Raw genomic sequence first — 20,657 nt, 5'->3', positions numbered from 1 at the left:
AGAGAAGCTACTCACGAAGACCCCACCCAGAAACCTATCAGGGAAGCACGGCCAGGACCCGCGCCTGCGCAGTGGCGCCCCACACCAACTTTCCAAGATGCCCCCCCACCTCCCCGTCCCCGCACCAAGACTCGCTTCCCGCAGACCACCCACCCTGGGGACGTTTTCTTCTTCAGTCGCTCAGTCGTGTCCGACTCTTTACAATCCTATGGACTGCAGCACGCCAGGCTTCCCTGTCCACATATCCGGGAGTTTGTTCAAACTCATGTTCATTGAGTCATACCTTTTCTTGAGTGCTGCTGTCCATGAGGTCACAAAGAGTCGAACACAACTGAGCGACTAAACAACTGAGTGAGGCGAAAAACTGGTTCATAGTTAAACACGTTGTCTCTCCCTTCCCATTCTGTGAACTATAAACCTTCCGACTCTACACAGAAGGGACTCATTCCTCGGGGCTTCTCTGTAGCTGGTTGCCAACCGGTAGCCCGGAGGGTTGTGGGTGGGCGCACCCGGAGACCACGTGGCCGGCATCCGCCAATCAGCGCAAGACCGCACACTGCGGCTCGGCTTCAAACAAACTACCGTCTGGCGAGAGCGGCCAGAGGGGAGAGCGGCCTGTGGGGCCCCGCCCCCTCGCCTGGGTCTGGGGGCCCCGGCGAGACCGCGGGCGGGTGGGGGCGCCGAGAGCGGGGGCGGGGCGCAGTGGTCGAGTGACGGCCGGCCTCACCTATTCGGGGTGCGGGCCGCGGAGCGGTGGACCCCGCAGCCAATGGGCGGGGGCGAGGGCGAGGGGCGGCCCGGCCGGCGGGGAGGGGGAGCCCGCGGCCGGCGGACGCAGGGGGAGGAGGGGGCGGGCTCCCAATCTGGTTCCATCCGGTTCTCCCACCACCCCCGCCGCGGGTCCCAGCAGCTCGGGCGGCGAGAGGAGCGGCAGCGGTCAGGCTACTCAGCTTCGCGAAGGCTCTCGGCGCGCCGCGGCCCTCAGGCACCCGGCTCTCGCCCGCCCCGTCGCCACGATGCCCAAGAGGAAGGTGAGCAGTGGCCGCGTCCCGCACACGCCTACTCCGCCGCCCGGCCGTCCCCAGAGCCCCGCGAGGCCCAGGCCCGCTGCGCTGGGCCGGGGAGGCGGCCGGACCAGCCTGAACGGGCGCCGGGCGATTCTGGGACTTTCGGCTGCCGGAGGAGCTTGGGTGGGCTATTCGAACCGGTGCGGTGAAGGCCGTTAATGTCACGCGCCCGTGGCTGCTGGGCGTCAGAGCAGTATTGTTCGCGAGCTGCGCCCACTGGTCGTCTCTTTCCTCCTGCAGGTCATCTCCGCGGAGGGGTCAGTAAAGGAAGAGGTGAGACGCCATCCCGCTCCGTTCCCCGGGGGTGGTCTCGGTTTGCACCATACCACACATTCCTTGCTCATTTTCAGTTCAGTCGCTCAGTCGTGTCCGGCTCTTTGTGACCCCATGAATCGCAGCACGCCAGGCCTCCCTGTCTATCACCAGCTCCCGGAGTTCACTCAGACTCACGTCCATCGAGTCAGTGATGCCATCTAGCCATCTCATCCTCTGTCGTCCCCTTCTCCTCTTGCCCGCAATCCCTCCCAGCATCAGAGTCTTTTCCAGTGAGTCAACTGTTCGCATGAGGTGGCCAAAGTACTGGAGTTTCAGCTTTAGCATCACACCTTCCAGGGCTGATCTCCTTCAGAATGGACTGGTTGGATCTCCTTGCAGTCCAAGGGACTCTCAAGAGTCTTCTCCAACAACCACAGTTCAAAACCATCAATTCTTCGGCACTCAGCTTTCTTCAGAGTCCAACTCTCACATCCATACATGACCACTGGAAAAACCATAGCCTTGACTAGATGAACCTTTGTTGGCAAAGTAATGTCTCTGCTTTTCAATATGCTATTTAGGTTGGTCATAACTTTCCTTCCAAGGAGTAAGCGTCTTCTAATTTCATGGCTGCAGTCACCATCTGCAGTGATTTTGGAGCCCAGAAAAATAAAGTCTGACACTGTTTCCACTGTTTCCCCATCTATTTCCCATGAAGTGATGGGACCAGATGCCATGATCTTTGTTTTCTGAATGTTGAGTTTTAAGCCAACTTTTTCACTCTCCTCTTTCACTTTCATCAAGAGGCTCTTTAGTTCCTCTTCACTTTCTGCCATAAGGGTAGTGTCATCTGCGTATCTGAGGTGATTGATATTTCTCCCGGCAATCTTGATTCCAGCTTGTGCTTCCAGCCCAGCATTTCTCATGACGTACTGTGCATATAAGTTAAATAAGCAGGGTGACAATATACAGCCTTGACGTACTCCTTTTCCTATTTGGAACCAGTCTGTTCCATGTCCAGTTCTAACTGTTGCTTCCTGACCTGCATACAAATTTCTCAAGAGGCAGATCAGGTGGTCTGGTATTCCCATCTCTTTCAGGATTTTCCACAGTTTATTGTGATCCACACAGTCAAAGGCTTTGGCATAGTCAATAAAGCAGAAGTAGATGTTTTTCTGGAACTCTCTTGCTTTTTCGATGATTCAATGGATATTGGCAATTTGGCTCATTTTATATACTTCCAAAGCTCAAGAGGAGATTGGCAAAGCTATCAGCTGTAACTAAAGCAAGGCCCCTAACCTCTTTTTTTCTTGGGGTTCAACCCAGGAAAGAAATTCAGTGTTGTTAGGTCTTTGCAAACAGTAACTGTGGCTTCAGAAGGTGAATTTTAAATCATTATAATTAGGCTCAAACATCTTTACTAATCAAAGTAGAAACCATTACAATCAACAGATTGTTGCCAATGAGAAATGTTTGTTTATTCCTTTAGTGTATAAAACTCTGATTTGGGAGTCCATGAACTCTTGGAAACCATTTTCTTAGTCATTCTGGTTGTGGAAGCAGCTTTCGTGCAAATAATTGTCAAGACGCTTGAAGAAGTGGTTGGCAAGAGGGTAGGTAAATATGGCAGCAAATTAGGCAAAACTTTGTAGCCCGGTGCGTAAAACTTCTGAAGCATGGTTGTGCAATCTATGGTCTGGCATTGTGGAGAAGAACTGGGCCCTTTTAGTTGACCAGTGCTGGCCGCAGGCGCTGCAGTTTTTGGTGCATCTCGGTTTACTGAGCATACTTCTCAGATGTAATGCTTGCACTTGGATTCAGAAAGCTATAGTGGATCAGACTGGCAGCAGACCACCGAACAGTGACCATGACACTTTTTTGGTACAAGTTCAGGGATTCATTTTGATCCAGCCACTGAGCTGGTCACTGCCGGTTGTTGGATAAAAATCTAGTTTTTGTGGCTCGTCATAATTGGATTGAGATATGGTTCAGTGTTGTTCCATTGAATGAGAGAAGACAACACTTCAAATCACAATTCTTTTGATCTGAAGTCAGTTCATGAGGCACGCACTTATTGAGCTTTTTCACCTTTCCAATTTGCTTCAAATGCCAAATGACAGTAGAATGGTTGATGTTGAATTCTTGGGCAACTCTTTGGTAGTTGTAAGAGGATCACCTTTGATGCTGCTCTCAGTTGGTAGCTGTCAACTTCTGATGGCCAGCCACTACACTCCTCATCTTCAAGTCCCTTGTCTCCTTTTCTAAACTTCCTGAACTGGTACTGCACTGTACCTTCCTTAGTACCTGGGCCAAATGTGTGTGCAATCATTTTGAACTCGAATAAGAAAGTCACTCTAATTTGCTTTTTCTCTAACATCATTTTTGTAATCTAAAATAAATATAAATAGCAAGTAATAAATCATAACAAAAGTTTAAAAAGCGATAAATGCATATTACATTCATGTATAGCATAACCTCATTAATTTTAGAATGTATCCCTATATCAAACAGCAAAGTCCAACAGTGCAAAACCACAGTTACTTTTGCACCAACCTAATAACTTTACCTTTTACAAATCTGCTCCTTCAAAAGTGGAAACGAAGCCAAAACAGCAGCCGGAAAGGTAGATTTCAAACTCACCTTTAAAGACCATGGTGTCTTCAAAATGTTCCAGTGCTGCTAATGCATACTTCTGGCCACTGACATCTTGACTATGAGTATCTCAAAACCAACCAGAGTTTGGTGTCATAACCTCTTGAAAAGTAGGAGTTCATTTACCACTTTTTAAGTTTGTGTTATAATCAGGTCAGATCAGATCAGTCGCTCAGTCGTGTCCGACTCTTTGTGACCCCATGAATCAAAGCACGCCAGGCCTCCCTGTCCATCACCAACTCCTGGAGTTCACCCAGACTCTAACATCCATCAAGTCAGTGATGCCATCCAGCCATCTCATCCTCTGTCGACCCCTTCTCTTCTTGCCCCCAATCCCTCCCAGCATCAGAGTCTTTTCCAATGAGTCAACTCTTCGCGTGAGGTGGCCAAAGTACTGGAGTTTCAGCTTTAGTATCATTCCTTCCAAAGAAAACCCAGGGCTGATCTCCTTTAGAATGGACTGGCTGGATCTCAAGCCACGAGTCGAAGGGACTCGCAAGAGTCTTCTCCAACACCACAGTTCAAAAGCATCAATTCTTCGGCGCTCAGCCTTCTTCACAGTTCAACTTTCACATCCATACATGACCACAAGAAAAACTATAGCCTTGACTAGACAAACCTTTGTTGGCAAAGTAATGTTTCTGCTTTTGAATATGCTATCTAGGTTGGTCAGAACTTTCCTTCCAAGGAGTAAGCGTCTTCTAATTTCATGGCTGCAGTCACCATCTGCAGTGATTTTGGAGCCCAGAAAAATAAAGTCTGACACTGTTTCCACTGTTTCCCCATCTGTTTCCCATGAAGTGATGGGACCGGATGCCATGATCTTTGTTTTCTGAATGTTGAGCTTTAAGCCAACTTTTTCACTCTCACTTTCACTTTCATCAAGAGGCTTTTTAGTTCCTCTTCACTTTCTGCCATAAGGGTGGTGTCATCTGCATATCTGAGGTGATTGATATTTCTCCCGGCAATCTTGATTCCAGCTTGTGTTTCTTCCAGTCCAGCGTTTCTCATGATGTACTCTGCATATAAGTTAAATAAACAGGGTGACAGTATACAGCCTTGACGTACTCCTTTTCCTATTTGGAACCAGTCTGTTATTCCATGTCCAGTTCTAACTGTTGCTTCCTGACTTGCATACAGATTTCTTAAGAGGCAGGTCAGGTGGTCTGGTATTCCCATCTCTTTCAGAATTTTCCACAGTTTATTGTGATCCACACAGTCAAAGGCTTTGGCATAGTCAATAAAGCAGAAATAGATGTTTTTCTGGAACTCTCTTGCTTTTTCTATGATTTAGCGGATGTTGGCAATTTGATCTCTCGTTCCTCTGCCTTTTCTAAAATCAGCTTGAACATCAGGAAGTTCACGGTTCACATATTGCTGAAGTCTGGCTTGGAGAATTTTGAGCATTACTTTACTAGCATGTGAAATGAGTGCAATTGTTCGGTAGTTTGAGCATTCTTTGGCATTGCCTTTCTTTGGGATTGGAATGAAAACTGACCTTTTCCAGTCCTGTGGCCACTGCTGAGATTTCCAAATTTGCTGGCATATTGAGTGCAGCACTTTCACAGCATCATCTTTCAGGGTTTGGAATAGCTCAACTGGAATTCTATCACCTCCACTAGCTTTGTTCATAGTGATGCTTTCTAAGGCCCACTTGACTTCACATTCCAGGATGTCTGGCTCTAGATGAGTGATCACACCATCATGATTATCTGGGTCATGAAGATCTTTTTTGTACAGTTCTTCTGTGTATTCTTGCCATCTCTTCTTAATATCTTCTGCTTCTGTTAGGTCCATACCATTTCTGTCCTTTATCAAGCCCATCTTTGCATGAAATGTTCCTTTGGAACAATGTTGTTTCTGGTCTGGGTAAAATACAGTAGATGTAGTCATTGTCCTGTGGCTTCCCTAGAGGCTCAAGGGAAGGTAAAAAATCCCCCTGCTGTGCAGGAGCCTCAGGAGATGTGGGTTCTATCCCTGGGTCAGGAAGATCCCCTGGAAAGGGGAATGGCAACCCACTCCAGTATTCTTTCCAGGAGAACCCCATGGACAGAGGAGCCTGGTGGGCTACAGTCCATAAGGTCGCAATGAGTCAGACATGACTGAAGCAACTTGGCACAGTCAATTACCTGGCTTATGGTAATATTAATATAATGTATCAGATTAATGCTACTGCAGAATTTGGGAAATTTAAGACAGCTGAAAATACTGAAGCATAACCTTCACTTACCAGAGAAATCCATTCTTTACTTTGTGTGCATTTTGGTTAGTATATCTGTTGGTTACATGCTTGTACTTCCTCATATGACAATATCAGCAAAGCTAGAGCTGAGGCAAGGAAATGGGGAATGTGTAACTTTTTGCAAGTAATGTTCCCAGGGCAAGATAGGGGGTCATACCTTACATGCAGGGGGAGATCAAGAGGTGTGTCCTTTGAGAACATGACCAACAATGTTTTAAAATTATTTTATGTACAGTAATGTGTATTGTTGCTAAGTCATGTTGCTTTTTGTGGCCCCGTGGACTGCAGCATACCAAGCTTCCCCGTCCTTCACTATCTCCTAGATTTACTCAAACTTAAGTCCGTTGAGTCGGTAATGCTAACCAACCAGCTCATCCTCTTTCCCCCTTCTCCTTCGCCCTTGATCTTTCCTAGCATCAAGATCTTTTCCAGTGAGCTGCGTTTTCACCTAACACAGCCAAAATATTGGAGCTTCCCCTTCAGCATCAGTCCTTCCAATGAATATTCAGGGTTGATTTCCATTAGAATTGACTGGTTTGAAGCTGTCCAAGGGACTCTCAAGAGTCTTCTCCAAGACCACAATTTGAAAGGATTAGGCACTCAGCCACCTTTAAGGTCTAACTGTGACATCTGCACGTGACTACTGGAAAAACCATAGCTTTGACTCTTGGGACCTTGTCAGCAAAGTGATGTCTCTGTTTTTTAATACTCTGTCTAGCTTTGTAATAGCTTTTCTTCCAAGGAGCAAGCGTCTTTTAGTTTCATGAGTGTACTCACTGTCCACAATGATTTTGGAGCCCAAGAAAATAAAATCTGTCACTGTTGCCACTTTTCTCCCTTCTAGTTGCCATGAAGAAATGGCACCAGATGCCATGATCTTAGTCTTTTGAATGTTGAATTTTAATCCAGCTTCTTCATGCATCTCTTTAGTCCTCATCAAGAGCTCTTTAGTTTCTCTTCACTTTCTGCCATTAGAGTGGTATCATCTGCATGTCTGAGGTTGTTGATATTTCTCCTGGCAATCTTGATTCCAGCTTGTGATTCATCCAGCCCAGGATTTCACATGATGTACTCTGCATAGAAGTTAAATAAGCAGAGTGACAATATACAGTTTTGACATACTCCTTTCCCAATTTTGAACCAGTGGGTTGGTCCATGTCTCGTTCTAACTGTTGATGCTTGAGCTGCATACAGATTTCTCAGGAGACAACTATGTTGGTCTGTGCATTTCTTTTAAGAATTTTCCGCAATTTGTTGTGATCCACACAGTCAAAGGCTTTCGCATAGTCAATGAAGCAGAAGTAAATGTTTTTCTGGAATTCCCTTGTTTTTCTGTGATCCAGCAGATGTTGGCAATTTGATCTCTGGTTCTTCTGCCTTTTGGAACCCACCTTGTGTATCTGAAGTTCTCAGTTCACATACTGCTGAAGCCTAGTTTGAAGGATTTTGATCGTTACCTTGCTAGCATGTGAAATGAGCACAATTATGCAGTAGTTTGAACATTCTTTGGCATTGCCCTTCTTTGGGATTGGAATGAAAACTGACCTTTTCCAGTCCTGTGGCCACTGCTGAGTTTCTCAAATTTGATGACATACTGGGTCCAGCACTTTAACAGCATCATCTTTTAAGACTTGAAATAGCTCAAATGCAATTCGTCACCTCCTCTACTTTTCTTTGCAGTAAGCCTTCCTAACCCCAACTTGACTTCACACTCCGGCATGTCTGGCTCTAGGTGAGTGACCACACCATTGTGGGTATCTGGATTATTTTGCATAGTTTTTCTGTGTATTCTTGCCACCTCTTTTTAATTTCTTTTGCTTCTTAGATCCTTACTGTTTCTGTCCTTTATCGTGTCCATCCTTGCATGAAATGTTTCCTTGAGATCTCTAATTTCTTGAAGAGATCTCTAGTCTTTCCCAGTCTATTGTTTTCCTCTCTTTGGGATGGTTTTGGTCACCACCTCCTGTATACTTTTACAAACTTCTGTCCAAAGTTCCTCAGGCACTCTGTCTTCCAGAGTCTATTCCCTTGAATCTATTCATCATCTCCACTGTATAATCATAGGGATTTGATTTAGGTCCTACCTGAATGGCCTGCTACTACTAAGTCACTTCAGTCATGTCCAACTCTGTGCGACCCCATAGATGGCAGCCCATCAGGCTCCCCCGTCCCTGGGATTCTCCAAGCAAGAACACTGGAGTGGGTTGCCATTTCCTTCTCCAGTGCATGAAAGTGAAAAGTGAAAGTGAAGTTGCTCAGTCGTATCCGACTCTTAGCGACCCCATGGACTGCAGCCCACCAGGCTCCTCCGTCCTTGGGATTTTCCAGGCAAAAGTACTGGAGTGGGGTGCCATTGCCTTCTCCGGGTTTTCCCTACTTTCTTCAATTTAAGGCTGAATTTTGCAATAAGGAACTCATGATCTGAGCCATAGTTAACTTGGTCTTGTTTTTGCTGACTGTATAGAGCGTCTCCATCCTTCACTGCAAAGAATGTAATCACTTGATTTCAATGTTAACCATCTGGTGATATCCATTTGTAGAGTAGTCTCTTATGTTATTGGAAATGGGTGTTTGCAATGACCTGTGTATTCTCTTGACAAAACTCTGTTAGCCTTTGCCTTACTTCATTTGTACTCCAAGGTCAAACTTGCCGTTACTCCAGGTGCATGTTGACTTCCTTAGCTTTCCATTTCAATCCAGTGATGAAAAGGATATTTTTTGGTGTTAGTTCCAGAAGGTTTTGTAGGTCTTCATAGAACCGGTCAATTTCAGCTTCTTCAGCATTTGTGGTTGGGGCATAGACTTGGATGTTGAATGGTTTTTCTTGGAAAGGAACCGAGATCATTCTGTCATTTTTGAGGTTGCACACAAGTACTGCATTTCTGATTCTTCTGTTGACTGTGAGGGCTACTCCATTTCTTCTAAGGGATTCTTCCCCACAGTAGTAGATATAACAGTCACCTGAATTAAATTTGCCTGTTCCCACCCATTTTAGTTCACTGATTCCTAAGACGATGTTTTCTCTTGCCATCTGCTTCCAATTCACCTTGATTGGACCGCGTCCAATTTACCTTGATTCATGGACTTAACATTCCATGTTCCTATGCAATACTGTTCTTTACAGCATTGGATTTTACTTTCTTCACCAGATACGTCCAAAACAGTATTGTTTCTGCTTTGGCTGAGCCTCTTCATTCTTTCTGGAGTTATTAGTAGTTGTCCTCTGCTCTTCCCCAGTAGTATACTGGACATGTTCCAACATGGGGGGCTCATCTTTCAGTGTCATATCTTTTTTGCATTTTTACACAGTTCACGGAGTTCTCGCGGCCAGAATACTGGAGTGGTTTGCCAGTCTTTTCTGCAGTAGATCACGTTTTGTCAGAATTCTCCACTATGACCCGTCCTTCTTCACTGGCCCTACGTGGCGTGGCGTGGCTCATAGCTTCATTGAGTTACACAAGCTCCTTCTCCACAACAAGGCACTGACCTATGAAGGAAAGAAGAGAAGCAAAAAGCAAGGGAGAAAGGGAAAGGTTTACCCAGCTGAATCCAGAGTTCCAGAGCAACGTGAAGGCCTTCTTCAATGAACAATGCAAAGAAATAGAGGAAAACAGCAGAAAGGGAAAGACTAGAAATCTCTTCAAGAAAATTAGAGATATCAAACATTTCATGCAGAGAAGGGCACAATAAAGGACAGAAACGGTAAAGACCTAATAGACGCAGAAGAGATCAAGAAGAGATGTCAAGAATACACAGAAAAACTGTACAAAAACTATCTCAATGACACAGATAACCACGATAGTGTGGTCACTCACTCAGAGCCAGACATTCTGGAGTGTAAAGTCAAGTGGGCCTTAGGAAGCACTGCTTCAAGTAAAGCTAGTGAAGATGATGGAATTCCAGCAGAGCTATTTAAAATCCTAAGTGATGATGCTATTTAAGTTCTGCACTCAATATATTAGCAAATTTGGAAAACCCAGCAGTTGCCACAAGACTGGAAAAGATCAATTCATCCCAATTCCCAAGAAGGGCATTAGTAAAAAAGTGTTCAAACTACTGGCCAGTTGTACTCATTTCCCATGCTAGTAAGGTTATGCTCAAAAGCCTTTAAGCTAGTCTTCAGCAGTACATAAACTGAAACTTCCAGATATTCAAGCTGGGTTTAGAAAAGGTAGAGAAACCAGAGATCAAATTGCCAGGATTCACTGGATCATAGAGAAATCAAGGTAATTCCAGAAAAATACCTATTTCTGTGTCACTGACTACCATAAAGCCCTTGACTGTGTATCATAACAAACTGTGGAAAACTCTTAAAAGAGATGGGAATACCAGAGAAATCTGTATGCCAGTCAAGAAGCAACAGTTAGAACCCTTTATGCAACAACTGACTGGTTCAGGGTTCAGAAAGGAGTATGACAAGGCTGTTTATTGTCACTCTGCTTTTTAAATTTATATGCAGAGAACATCATGGGAAATGCTGGGCTGAATGAGTTACAAGCTGGGATCAAGATTTTTGGGAGAAATATCAACAACCTCAGATACACAGATGATACCAGTCTAATGATAGAAAGTGAAGAGGAACTAAAGAGCCTCTTGATGAGGGTGAAAAGAGGGGAGTGAAAAAGCCGGCTTTAAATTCAATATTAAAAATCTAAGTTCATGACCTCTGGTCCCGTCACTTCATGGCAAATAGAAGGGGGAAAGGTGCAAACAGTGACAGATTTCCTCTTCTTGGGCTCTGAAATCACTGTGGATGGTAACTGCAGCCGTGAAATTAAAAGACGATTGTTTCTTGGCAGGAAAGCTATGACAAACCTAGACAATGTATTAAAAACCAAAGACATTGCTTGGCTGACAAAAGTTTGTATAGTCAAATCAGTAGTCAATGTATGGATGTGATCGTTGGATCATAAAAAAGGCAGAGCATCAAAGAAATGCTTTTGAACTCTCGTGCTGGAGAAGAATCTTGAGAGTCCCTTGGACAGCAAGGAGATCAAACCAGTCAATCCTAAAGGAAATCAACCCTGAATGCTCATTGTAAAGACTGAAGCTGAAGCTCCAGTACTTTCACCACCAGATGTGAATAGCCTACTCTCTGGGAAAGACCCTGATGCTGAGAAAGATAGAAGAAGAAGGGGATGACATAGGATGAGATGATTGTATGGCATTACTAATTCAATGGACGTGAACTTAGGCAAACTCCAGGATATGGTGAAGGACAGGGAGGCCTGGCATGCTGCAGTCCATGAGGTCACAGAATTGGACACAACTTGGCAACCAACTACAGAGTGGAGTGTAAAATTTTTAGCGTTTTTCCAAAAGAAGGTTCTGTTTTGTGATCTTTTATAAAAGGATCCAGGGAAGGTATAGGCATAGTATGTCAACTTGGAATTTCTCTGACCAGAAAAATTGTAAGAATTCTGTACAAAAATGCAGTAAAGGGAAATTTCATGAAGGTGGGGAAAAAATAGTGGATCTTGTTGCAAAATATCTGCATGAAAAGTTTACTATTATTATGTATCTATTTGCTTTTTCAGTAAACCAGTTGGCTGAAATAGTATGCCTATTTTCTGTTACATCTTTCTTATTTACCTGGCTTCATTTTGATCTGCCCTAAAAGTTTGTTGTTGTTGTTGTTAATAAGAGTCCCTAAAAAGAGTTTAGGGACTTCCCTGTGGTCCAGTGGTTAAGACTCCAAGTTCCCAATGCAGGGAGCCCAGATTCCTTCCCTGGTTAAGGAACTGAGATCCCACATGATGATCTGAGCCGCCAAAAGAGGGTGGGGGGAAGAAAAGATTTTATTTCCAGTTTGGCTTTGGACATCAGATGTAAATAATGTTTTTCTTCCTCCCATGGAGAGGCCAACAGGTAAGTTTTTACATGTTCCTTGAGAAACAAACCTGTTGGTTTAGTTTTCCCAAGGGAAAAATGATGGGGAAAGGAAGGAGCTTTTTTCCCTTTAGTCATCTTTGTAATTGATCCATTTGAAGGCTTAAACAGAAGGTAAAGCTTTTGGTGTCTTTAATACCATGATGCAGACATGTAGATTTATTTTGTTTCCTCTTGCTTTCTAGCTATTAGTTAAAAGTGGTATTATCCCAGTGTAGGATATTTTCAGTTTTCACATTTGTATGTTACTGTGATAGTGGTTATAAAATTAATGAGAAATCAGAAAGAAATCAGATTAAGAATGTTTTTAAATACAGAAACAATTGTGACACTTCATGGTGTCAGTGTGTGTAGCAGTGTTGTCCCAATTCTGTTTGTTATTAGGTAATTTATTATTTATTCTAAAGATACTGAATTGCTAGTTGTTGTCATGCTATCATGTATGAAATGCCACTATTGGCACAGAATCCATTCCACTGATTTTTTTCCCCATCTTAGCATTGGAGTTGTGAGATCTGTTTTTGTAGCTGTTTAATGTAGGTATTGGTCAGTATTGTAAAACTCATTAGTGACTTAATTTGGCTGTTAACTACCTTCTCTACTTAAAGGAAATAAATATTAAATATTTGTTAAATTTTTCCTTCCCCATTGGTGGATGGTATCCAAAAATACTGTTATATTGATTGGTGCAAAAGTTATTGTGGTTTTTGCATTTTTAAATTTTCCATTTGATAATGCAGTATATTCTTAAATGTGGTTTTGTTATACATCATTTTAATGGGCATTTCTTGATGTATGTTTTTTTCCTAATGACTTACTATTTGCTGTTTATGTTTACTTTAGACTATGGAAATGATGTTAGAGAAAAAGCAAATTCGAGCGATTTTCTTATTCGAGTTCAAAATGGGTCGTAAAGCAGCAGAGACAACTCGCAACATCAACAACGCATTTGGCCCAGGAACTGCTAAGGAACGTACAGTGCAGTGGTGGTTTAAGAAGTTTCGCAAAGGAGATGAGAGCCTTGAAGACGACGAGCGTAGTGCACGGCCATCAGAAGTTGACAACGACCAATTAAGAGAAATCATTGATGCCGATCCTCTTAAAACTACACGAAAAATTGCCGAAGAACTCAAGGTCAACCATTCTACAGTCGTTCGGCATTTGAAGCAAATTGGAAAGGTAAAAAAGCTCAATAAGTGGGTGCCTCATGAGCTGACCGAAATTCAAAAAAATCGTCGTTTTGAAGTGTCATCTTCTCTTATTCTACGCAACAAAAATGAACCATTTCTCGATCGGATTGTGACATGCCATGAAAAGTGGATTTTATCTGATAAACAGCAACAACCAGCTCAGAGGTTGGATCGAGGGAAAACTCTGAACTTGTACCAAAAAAAGATCATGGTCACTGTTTGGTGGTCTGCTGCCGGTCTTATCCACTATAGCTTTCTGAATCCTGGTGAAACCATTACATCTGAGAAGTATGCTCAACAAATCAATGAGATGCACCAAAAACTACAACACCTACAGCCAGCATTGGTCAACAGAAAGGGCCCAGTTCTTCTCCACGACAATGCCCGACCACATGTCGCACAACCAGCCCTTCAGAAGTTTAATGAATTGGGCTACGAAGTTTTGCCTCATCCGCCACATTCACCTGACCTATTACCAACCCACTACCACTTCTTCAAGCATCTCGACAACTTTCTGCAGGGTAAACGCTTCCACAACCAGCAGGATGCAGAAAATGCTTTCCAAGAGTTTGTCGAATCCCGAAGCACGGGTTTTTACGCTACAGGAATAAACGAACTTACTTCTCGTTGGCAAAAATGTGTTGATTGTAATGGTTCCTATTTTGACTAATAAAGATGTGTTTGAGCCTAGTTATAATAATTTAAAATTCATGGTCCAAAACTGCAATTACTTTTGCACCAAATAAACAATTTGTTGTTTATAAGCCACCCAGTCTATGGCATTTTTGTTATAGCAGCCCCAGTATATTAAAACACTTCCTTTCCATATTTAGAAAGGCATACTTCACTGGGAGCAGGAAAGAATAATGTGACCAGGTTCCTCCTGGCTTAATGTTCTTTTTAAAATAACAGTAAGTACATTGGACTGCTGGAAAGGAAAGCTTGTAACAATAATAACGCCAGTGATCTTGTCTAGTAACAAATATTTATACAGTCGTGTATCCATAAAGTTTGCAAGCAGGCTAGAAACGAGTATTGCATGGTAAGATCTATATCGGTTGTTCATCCTTGGGCTCTTTGTGTTGCAGCATTTCCGGCCAACTTATTGAGCAAAGTGGTCCTCAAGAGCTCCCGTATCAGGGCCCATATCTTTGTTCTCTGCATCCCTTACATCTCATCCTTCTGCAGCTTGGATATCCAGCATAGCAGTGAACAGAGGCATTTGAGTCTCTGGCCGTCGTCTTCCCTCTCACCTTCTTTTGCATGCTGGCTCACACCTGTCCTTGTTTATATTCAGTCTTCACCACATGAACAAACTGGCCGAGACTGGGCTTCTTGGGATGCAGTACAGTATAGCCCAGCACAGTAGGGTTTGAAACTCACTCTGCTTCTTACCTTCCTTTCTACTCTCTAACTTGAGTCTGGTTCCTCCCTACCACTTGCTGAAACAGCTTCATCAGGACAATTGGTGACATGCTTAGTTCTCAGTGTGGTGACACTTTCCAAACCCTGGTTGACTATTTACATCCGTTTGGTTTCAGCCCCCAGAGCACATCACTTCTTTCAGCTCTGTCCTTCCCCAGAGCCCCAAACCTGTAGATCCAACTGCCTGCCAGACTCTGGATATTTCCCAAGCCCTTTACACTCAGTGTGTCAATACCAAGCCCACCTGCTTCCCCCAAAACTCCCTAGGTCCCTAGCCTGGCGAGTGGCTGTCTAACCACACAGCCTACTAGACACAGGTGATGATCAGCCCGTTCCCCTCTTCGTCCTTCCTCACACAACCCTTCTTTTGTTCAGGCATCCATTCCCATTCTTGGCCCTATGCCCAAATCCAGGATTGGCTTGATTTTCTCTAAGGATATCCCATTTCCCTTCCATGTGACAGTTCCAACCAGTAATAAAGGCAATTAGTCAGGGCTTAGGATAAAAGAGACATGCTTTTCCTGGATGCTATAAATCTGCATGTAACATCTGGACCAAAGGGGAAGCTGGCTTAGGAGGGAGGAGTCAAGAGCATGACAGAGGGTAGAAAAGAATCTGTGATTGTGATAATACAGTAAGCCACTGAATCCCCCAGTGTGGAACACTGTCATGGTTTTGCTTATTTAATCTATTTGCTTATTGTTCATGTTGATCTGGGTTTCTGTAACTCCTAACCAAAACTCTCATCTCTCACCCACCCAATCCACTGAAGAGTCCTGTCAGCCACCCGCACCAAAATAGGTCCCAGACCCTCCCTCCATTTATTTCCATCCCCACAGCTAGCATCCTAGTCATTTTGTTGTCTAGATAACTTTAACATTTTAAAATACTTACTTGGCTGCACTGGGTCTCAGTTGTGGCAGGCGGGATTTTTAGTTGCAGGGTGTGGGATGTGGTTCCCTGACCAGGGATCTAACCCAGGGCCTCTTGAGTTGGGAGCTGGAGTCAAACACTGAACCACCAGAGAAGTCTCTCCTAGACAACTTTAAAACCTCTCCTGGTCTCCTGTGCCTCCTCCCAGCGATCAGACTTCACATCCCAACCTCTCAGCCCAGCCTCCACTTGGGAGTCCAGATTGATGACTTCAGATGCCCTCAGAGCTCCACCACTGCTCTCACATCCTGGCTGCTGCCTTCCCTAAGCACAACATGTTTGCCTCCTTCGTGGACACCAAGCTTGGTCCTGCCTCAGGATCTTTGTGGGAGCTGTTTCCTCTGTCCAGAGGCTTCTCCCTCAGATCCCTCAGAGTACAGGTCATCTCACCCTTCCCTTTTCTCCCTTGGGAACTTCCCGAACGATCCCATGTACAGCAGCTCCCTTCTGTGTGGTTCCAGCACATTCTATATTAGGACACTGCTTCCTTCAAGGTGCCGTCACCATGGGAAAGAATTTTGTTACTTTCCTTATTGGTATTCCCACTGGAGCAGAAGCCCCAGGAGGACAGGCATTTAACTCTTGTGCCTGTCTATCCCTAGGTCACTCTATCCCTAGGTTGAGGACACCACCTGGTAAGGGGTAGGCAAACTGTTGCCTCTTATCCATTCTTTCTCAGTTCCCCTCAGAACCTTCTCTGTCACCACCATTTCTGCCCTACATTAAGCTTGTAATTCTAAAATTCCTGCAAGCACGTCCTGACTAGCCTGAATCAATGCATGATTTTCCAAAGTGGGTCACGTGGACCCTGGGTAGAGTGGTGGTGAGGATACTTTCGTGAATGTATACAAAAGTCCTGTGGATTCTTGGGGAATTTTTAGACCTTTGTGTGTTCAGGTGATTATCTGACATTCTGCATCACCCAACATAGATTGCCACTTTTGACCAAGCATTACCATTTTTGTGCTGTTTTGGGTGTGTGTTTATATTTGGCATCAAGTGCGACCAGCTTTCCACAGTTTATGGGTAATAATAAAACTGTAGAAATGATTTTAATTCATAAACAGTGTATATCACATGAAACCCACGTCATACCACAGAAGGCCAAATAAAGGATGGCTTGTCAATTACACACACAAGGTGCCAGAACAATCTCTGCAGAGATCATATGGGCCAAATACCATATGCATGCAGCAATTTGCTTTTAGCAAAACTCATATTCATGTTAATGTTACTGGTTTAAATTTTACTGGTTTTGTAGAGATTTGGGGAGGCTCAAAAGTTAGTTCTAGCTTTATAATTATTTAAAACTGCTAAGTGTTAAACATTTCAACCTTAAGTTTGCAAAGGCATAAGTGGACTTTATAATAGTCATTTCAGCCCGTACTGGGGCTTGTAAGGACATTTGTTTTATACAGTATGCACATGATGTGTATGTACGTGGTTATTCATTGCAACATCCTTTGCGGGAACGAAACACTGGGCACAATTTGTAAAGTTTGGTCAATGGAGAATTTGGTTTTAAAATCTTTGGTACAAGGATTTCCCTGGCCATCCACTGGTTAAGTCTCTGAGCTTCCAATGCAGGGCGCGAGGGTTATCCCTGGTTCGGGAACTAAGATTCCATAGGCTGCGTGACATGGCCCCGAAAAAATAATAAACATTTGGTACATCTATATAGTGCACTTCAATGCAGCAATAAAAAGGAGGAATCTTAACAAGTACTCATAGGAAACAAACTCCATTAACTGAAAAATGCAAGGTGCCAAACTGTGAAAAATAAGTATATATTATATATACACTTATATTTGCATAAAGCATTCTGGAAGGATCCAGAAGAAGCAGCAGCACTGGCAGCTCCTTGAGACAGCCAGACCTCTGGGGGAACAGAAGCAGAATGGAGACTTCTCTGGAAAGCATTTTGCTCTTGTGGAATTTTGAGCCATATAAATATTTCTTCCAAAAATAAACAGAAATATAACAAGTGGCATCTATAATTACATATGCTTACATACAGGCAGGTCAAACTAAAATGCCTTCAGAGGCTTGGTAGAAGACACAGGTGAGAAAAATCACCAGGGCTGGGACCCTGACACATTAGAAAAAGGAAGCCTCCTTACAAGTTAGAAGGTCAAGTGTGCTGTGGAATCACGCACAAAGGAGACCAGGAGAAGCTGAAGCGCCCTATTAGAAGGTGAAATTACCTGATTCGGGCATGTTACCAAAAAAAAAAAGTTTTACAAACTTTACTGCTGACGTCTCTCCAGAAATGCACATGCACAGCTCCATGAACGTTCACAAAGCAAACACAACAGTACAAGTAACACACAGATCAAGAAATACAAGATGGTAGGGAAGGAAATGGCAACCCACTCCAGCATTCTTGCCTGGAAAATGCCACGGACAGGGGAACCTGGTGGGCTACAGTCAGCCATGACTAAGCACATCAGCACACACTATAATCTTAAATGGTTGTTTCCTGTTGTATTCTTACCAGAAGAGTTTGGGACTTCCAGTTCTTCCATATCCTTGCCAATATGTTTGGTCTTTTTAAACTTTTGACGTTTTAGATTAATGTGTAACGTTAAAAAAAATAAATACAAGATGGGACTTCCCTGATGGTCCAGTGGTTAAGACTCCAAGCTTCCATTGCATGGGGCCCGGGTTCAATTCCTGGTCAAGGAACTAATATCCCACATGCCACTCGGCCAAAAATTAAAAAACTAAGTTGGGCCAAGATACGAAATTACTGAAAAAAACTTTTTTTAAATAGAAGATGGCCAGCTCCCTTATGAAGCCCTCCATTGCTCTCTTCCAGTCACTAGCACCCCACCCACCTCAATTACTATCCTGACTTCTGACACACAGGATTTGTTTTGCCTGCCTTTCTGTACTGTATGAACAGGATCACACAGTACTGTGTCTGACCTGCCTCTCAGTACTGTGCTTGGCCTCATCTTGGGTGGAGTTGCAGGCAGCCGTTTCTCATTGCTCATACTTTTCCACCTGTCCATTCTCTTGTTGGTAGGCATCTAAATTGCTGCCAGTTGGGCTTATAAAATAGTTCAGTTATGAAAATTCTATTTCATGTCTTCTTGTGAACAGATGTAAGCTTTTTTTTTTTTTTTTTGGTATGTTTTTGCAGTGGAGTTACTGAGTCACAGAGTATCTGTTTACTTTTTAAAAAAATACTAAGACTTTTCTACTGTCTTCCAGTTGCTCCACATCCTTGTCTTGGCAACTTTAAGAAAAGTCACAAGTAAAGCAAACACCTGTGGGCCACCCATCTGTCATCACTTCTGGCCCAGTGCATTGTCAGTTCTCATGGGAGAAAGACCTTCATGAGGCTGAGCTCTCAGCACATCATTCCCTTAAGACCTTGTTGGATTCCCTAGTGGTCCAGTGGTTAGGAATCATGAGCTCTCACTGCTAAGGGCCCAGTTTCAGTCCCTGGTCAGAGAACTAAAATCCCACAAATGTACATCAGGGGGAAAAAAGAAAAAACAAACCTTGCAATGTCTCCCAGGCTAACAACCAGATCCCTTAGCCTGGCGTCAAGTGCTCTCTGCAGGATGCCCTTCTTTTTTCTGCCTCTTTTCACGCATTTTCCCTTCCCACTGTCAGTGTGTCCATCCATGCCACTCTAAGGGTTCTGCATGGCTGTCTCATTCTGCTAAGAACATATGCCTTGGGATGTTCTGTCTCTTTTAGTGGCTTCCTCTTCCACTTAGTAATTCAGGCCAATTTGTGTATTAATACTTTTCTCCCCACTGAAGTACCGCCAAGTTCTTGGAATTAAGTCAAGTGGGCCTTAGAAAGCATCACTATGAACAAAGCTAGTGGAGGTGACGGAATTCCAGTTGAGCTATTCCAAATCCTGAAAGATGATGCTGTGAAAGTGCTGCACTCAATATGCCAGCCAATTTGGAAAACTCAGCAGTGGCCACAGGACTGGAAAAGGTCAGTTTTCATTCCAATCCCAAAGAAAGGCAATGCCAAAGAATGCTCAAACTACCGCACAATTGCACTCATCTCACACGCTAGTAAAGTAATGCTCAAAATTCTCCAAGCCAGGCTTCAGCAATACGTGAACCATGAACTTCCTGATGTTCAAGCTGGTTTTAGAAAAGGCAGAGGAACCAGAGATCAAATTGCCAACATCTGCTGGATCATGGAAAAAGCAAGAGAGTTCCAGAAAAACTTCTATTTCTGCTTTATTGACTATGCCAAAGCCTTTGACTGTGTGGATCACAATAAACTGTGGAAAATTCTGAAAGAGATAGGAATACCAGACCACCTGATCTGCCTCTTGAGAAATCTGTATGCAGGTCAGGAAGCAACAGTTAGAACTGGACATGGAACAACAGACTGGTTCCAAATAGGAAAAGGAGTACGTCAAGGCTGTATATCGTCACCCTGTTTATTTAATTTATATGCAGAGTACATCATGAGAAACGCTGGACTGGAAGAAACACAAGCTGGAATCAAGATTGCCATTCTGAAGGAGATCAGCCCTGGGATTTCTTTGGAAGGACTGATGCTAAAGCTGAAACTCCAGTACTTTGGCCACCTCATGCAAAGAGTTGACTCACTGGAAAAGACTCTGATGCTGGGAGGGATTGGGGGCAGGGGAAGAAGGGGACGACAGAGGATGAGATGGCTGGATGGCATCAGTGACTCGATGGACCTGAGTCTGGGTGAACTCCAGGAGTTGGTGATGGACAGGGAGGCCTGGCGTGCTTTGATTCATGGGGTTGCAAAGAGTTGGACACGACTGAGCCACTGATCTGATCTGATCTGAACCTAGGGATTATCACAACCACTGGCAGAGGGTAGGGGCTCAGTACATGTTTGTGCCAAAACTTGGAACCACTCTGATGCTATTCTTTAGAATAAATATTTACTTGCCTGAACCAGGTCTTAGTTGCAGCATGTGAAATCTAGTTCCCTGACACGAAACTGAACTGGGGCCCCATGCACTGGGAACAGGAGTGTTAGCCTCTG

General features: G+C 43.9%; 1 protein-coding gene across 1 annotated transcript; it reads left to right on the top strand.

The window, feature by feature from the left end:
* The first annotated feature begins 419 nt into the window (after positions 1-419).
* LOC133250536 (histone-lysine N-methyltransferase SETMAR-like) lies at positions 420-14,063 on the top strand. Its single transcript, XM_061421886.1, has 3 exons — positions 420-1,031; positions 1,308-1,340; positions 12,949-14,063. The coding sequence occupies exons 1-3, from the start codon at positions 1,017-1,019 to the stop codon at positions 13,963-13,965; spliced, it is 1,065 nt and encodes a 354-aa protein (XP_061277870.1). The 5' UTR covers positions 420-1,016; the 3' UTR covers positions 13,966-14,063.
* The last annotated feature ends 6,594 nt before the right edge of the window (positions 14,064-20,657 follow it).

The sequence above is a fragment of the Bos javanicus genome, chromosome 1 (genome assembly GCF_032452875.1).
Source record: "Bos javanicus breed banteng chromosome 1, ARS-OSU_banteng_1.0, whole genome shotgun sequence".
Classification (NCBI taxonomy): Eukaryota; Metazoa; Chordata; class Mammalia; order Artiodactyla; family Bovidae; genus Bos; species Bos javanicus.
The sequence above is the reverse complement of the archived record's forward strand: the minus strand, read 5'-3'. Positions and strand labels throughout refer to the sequence as shown.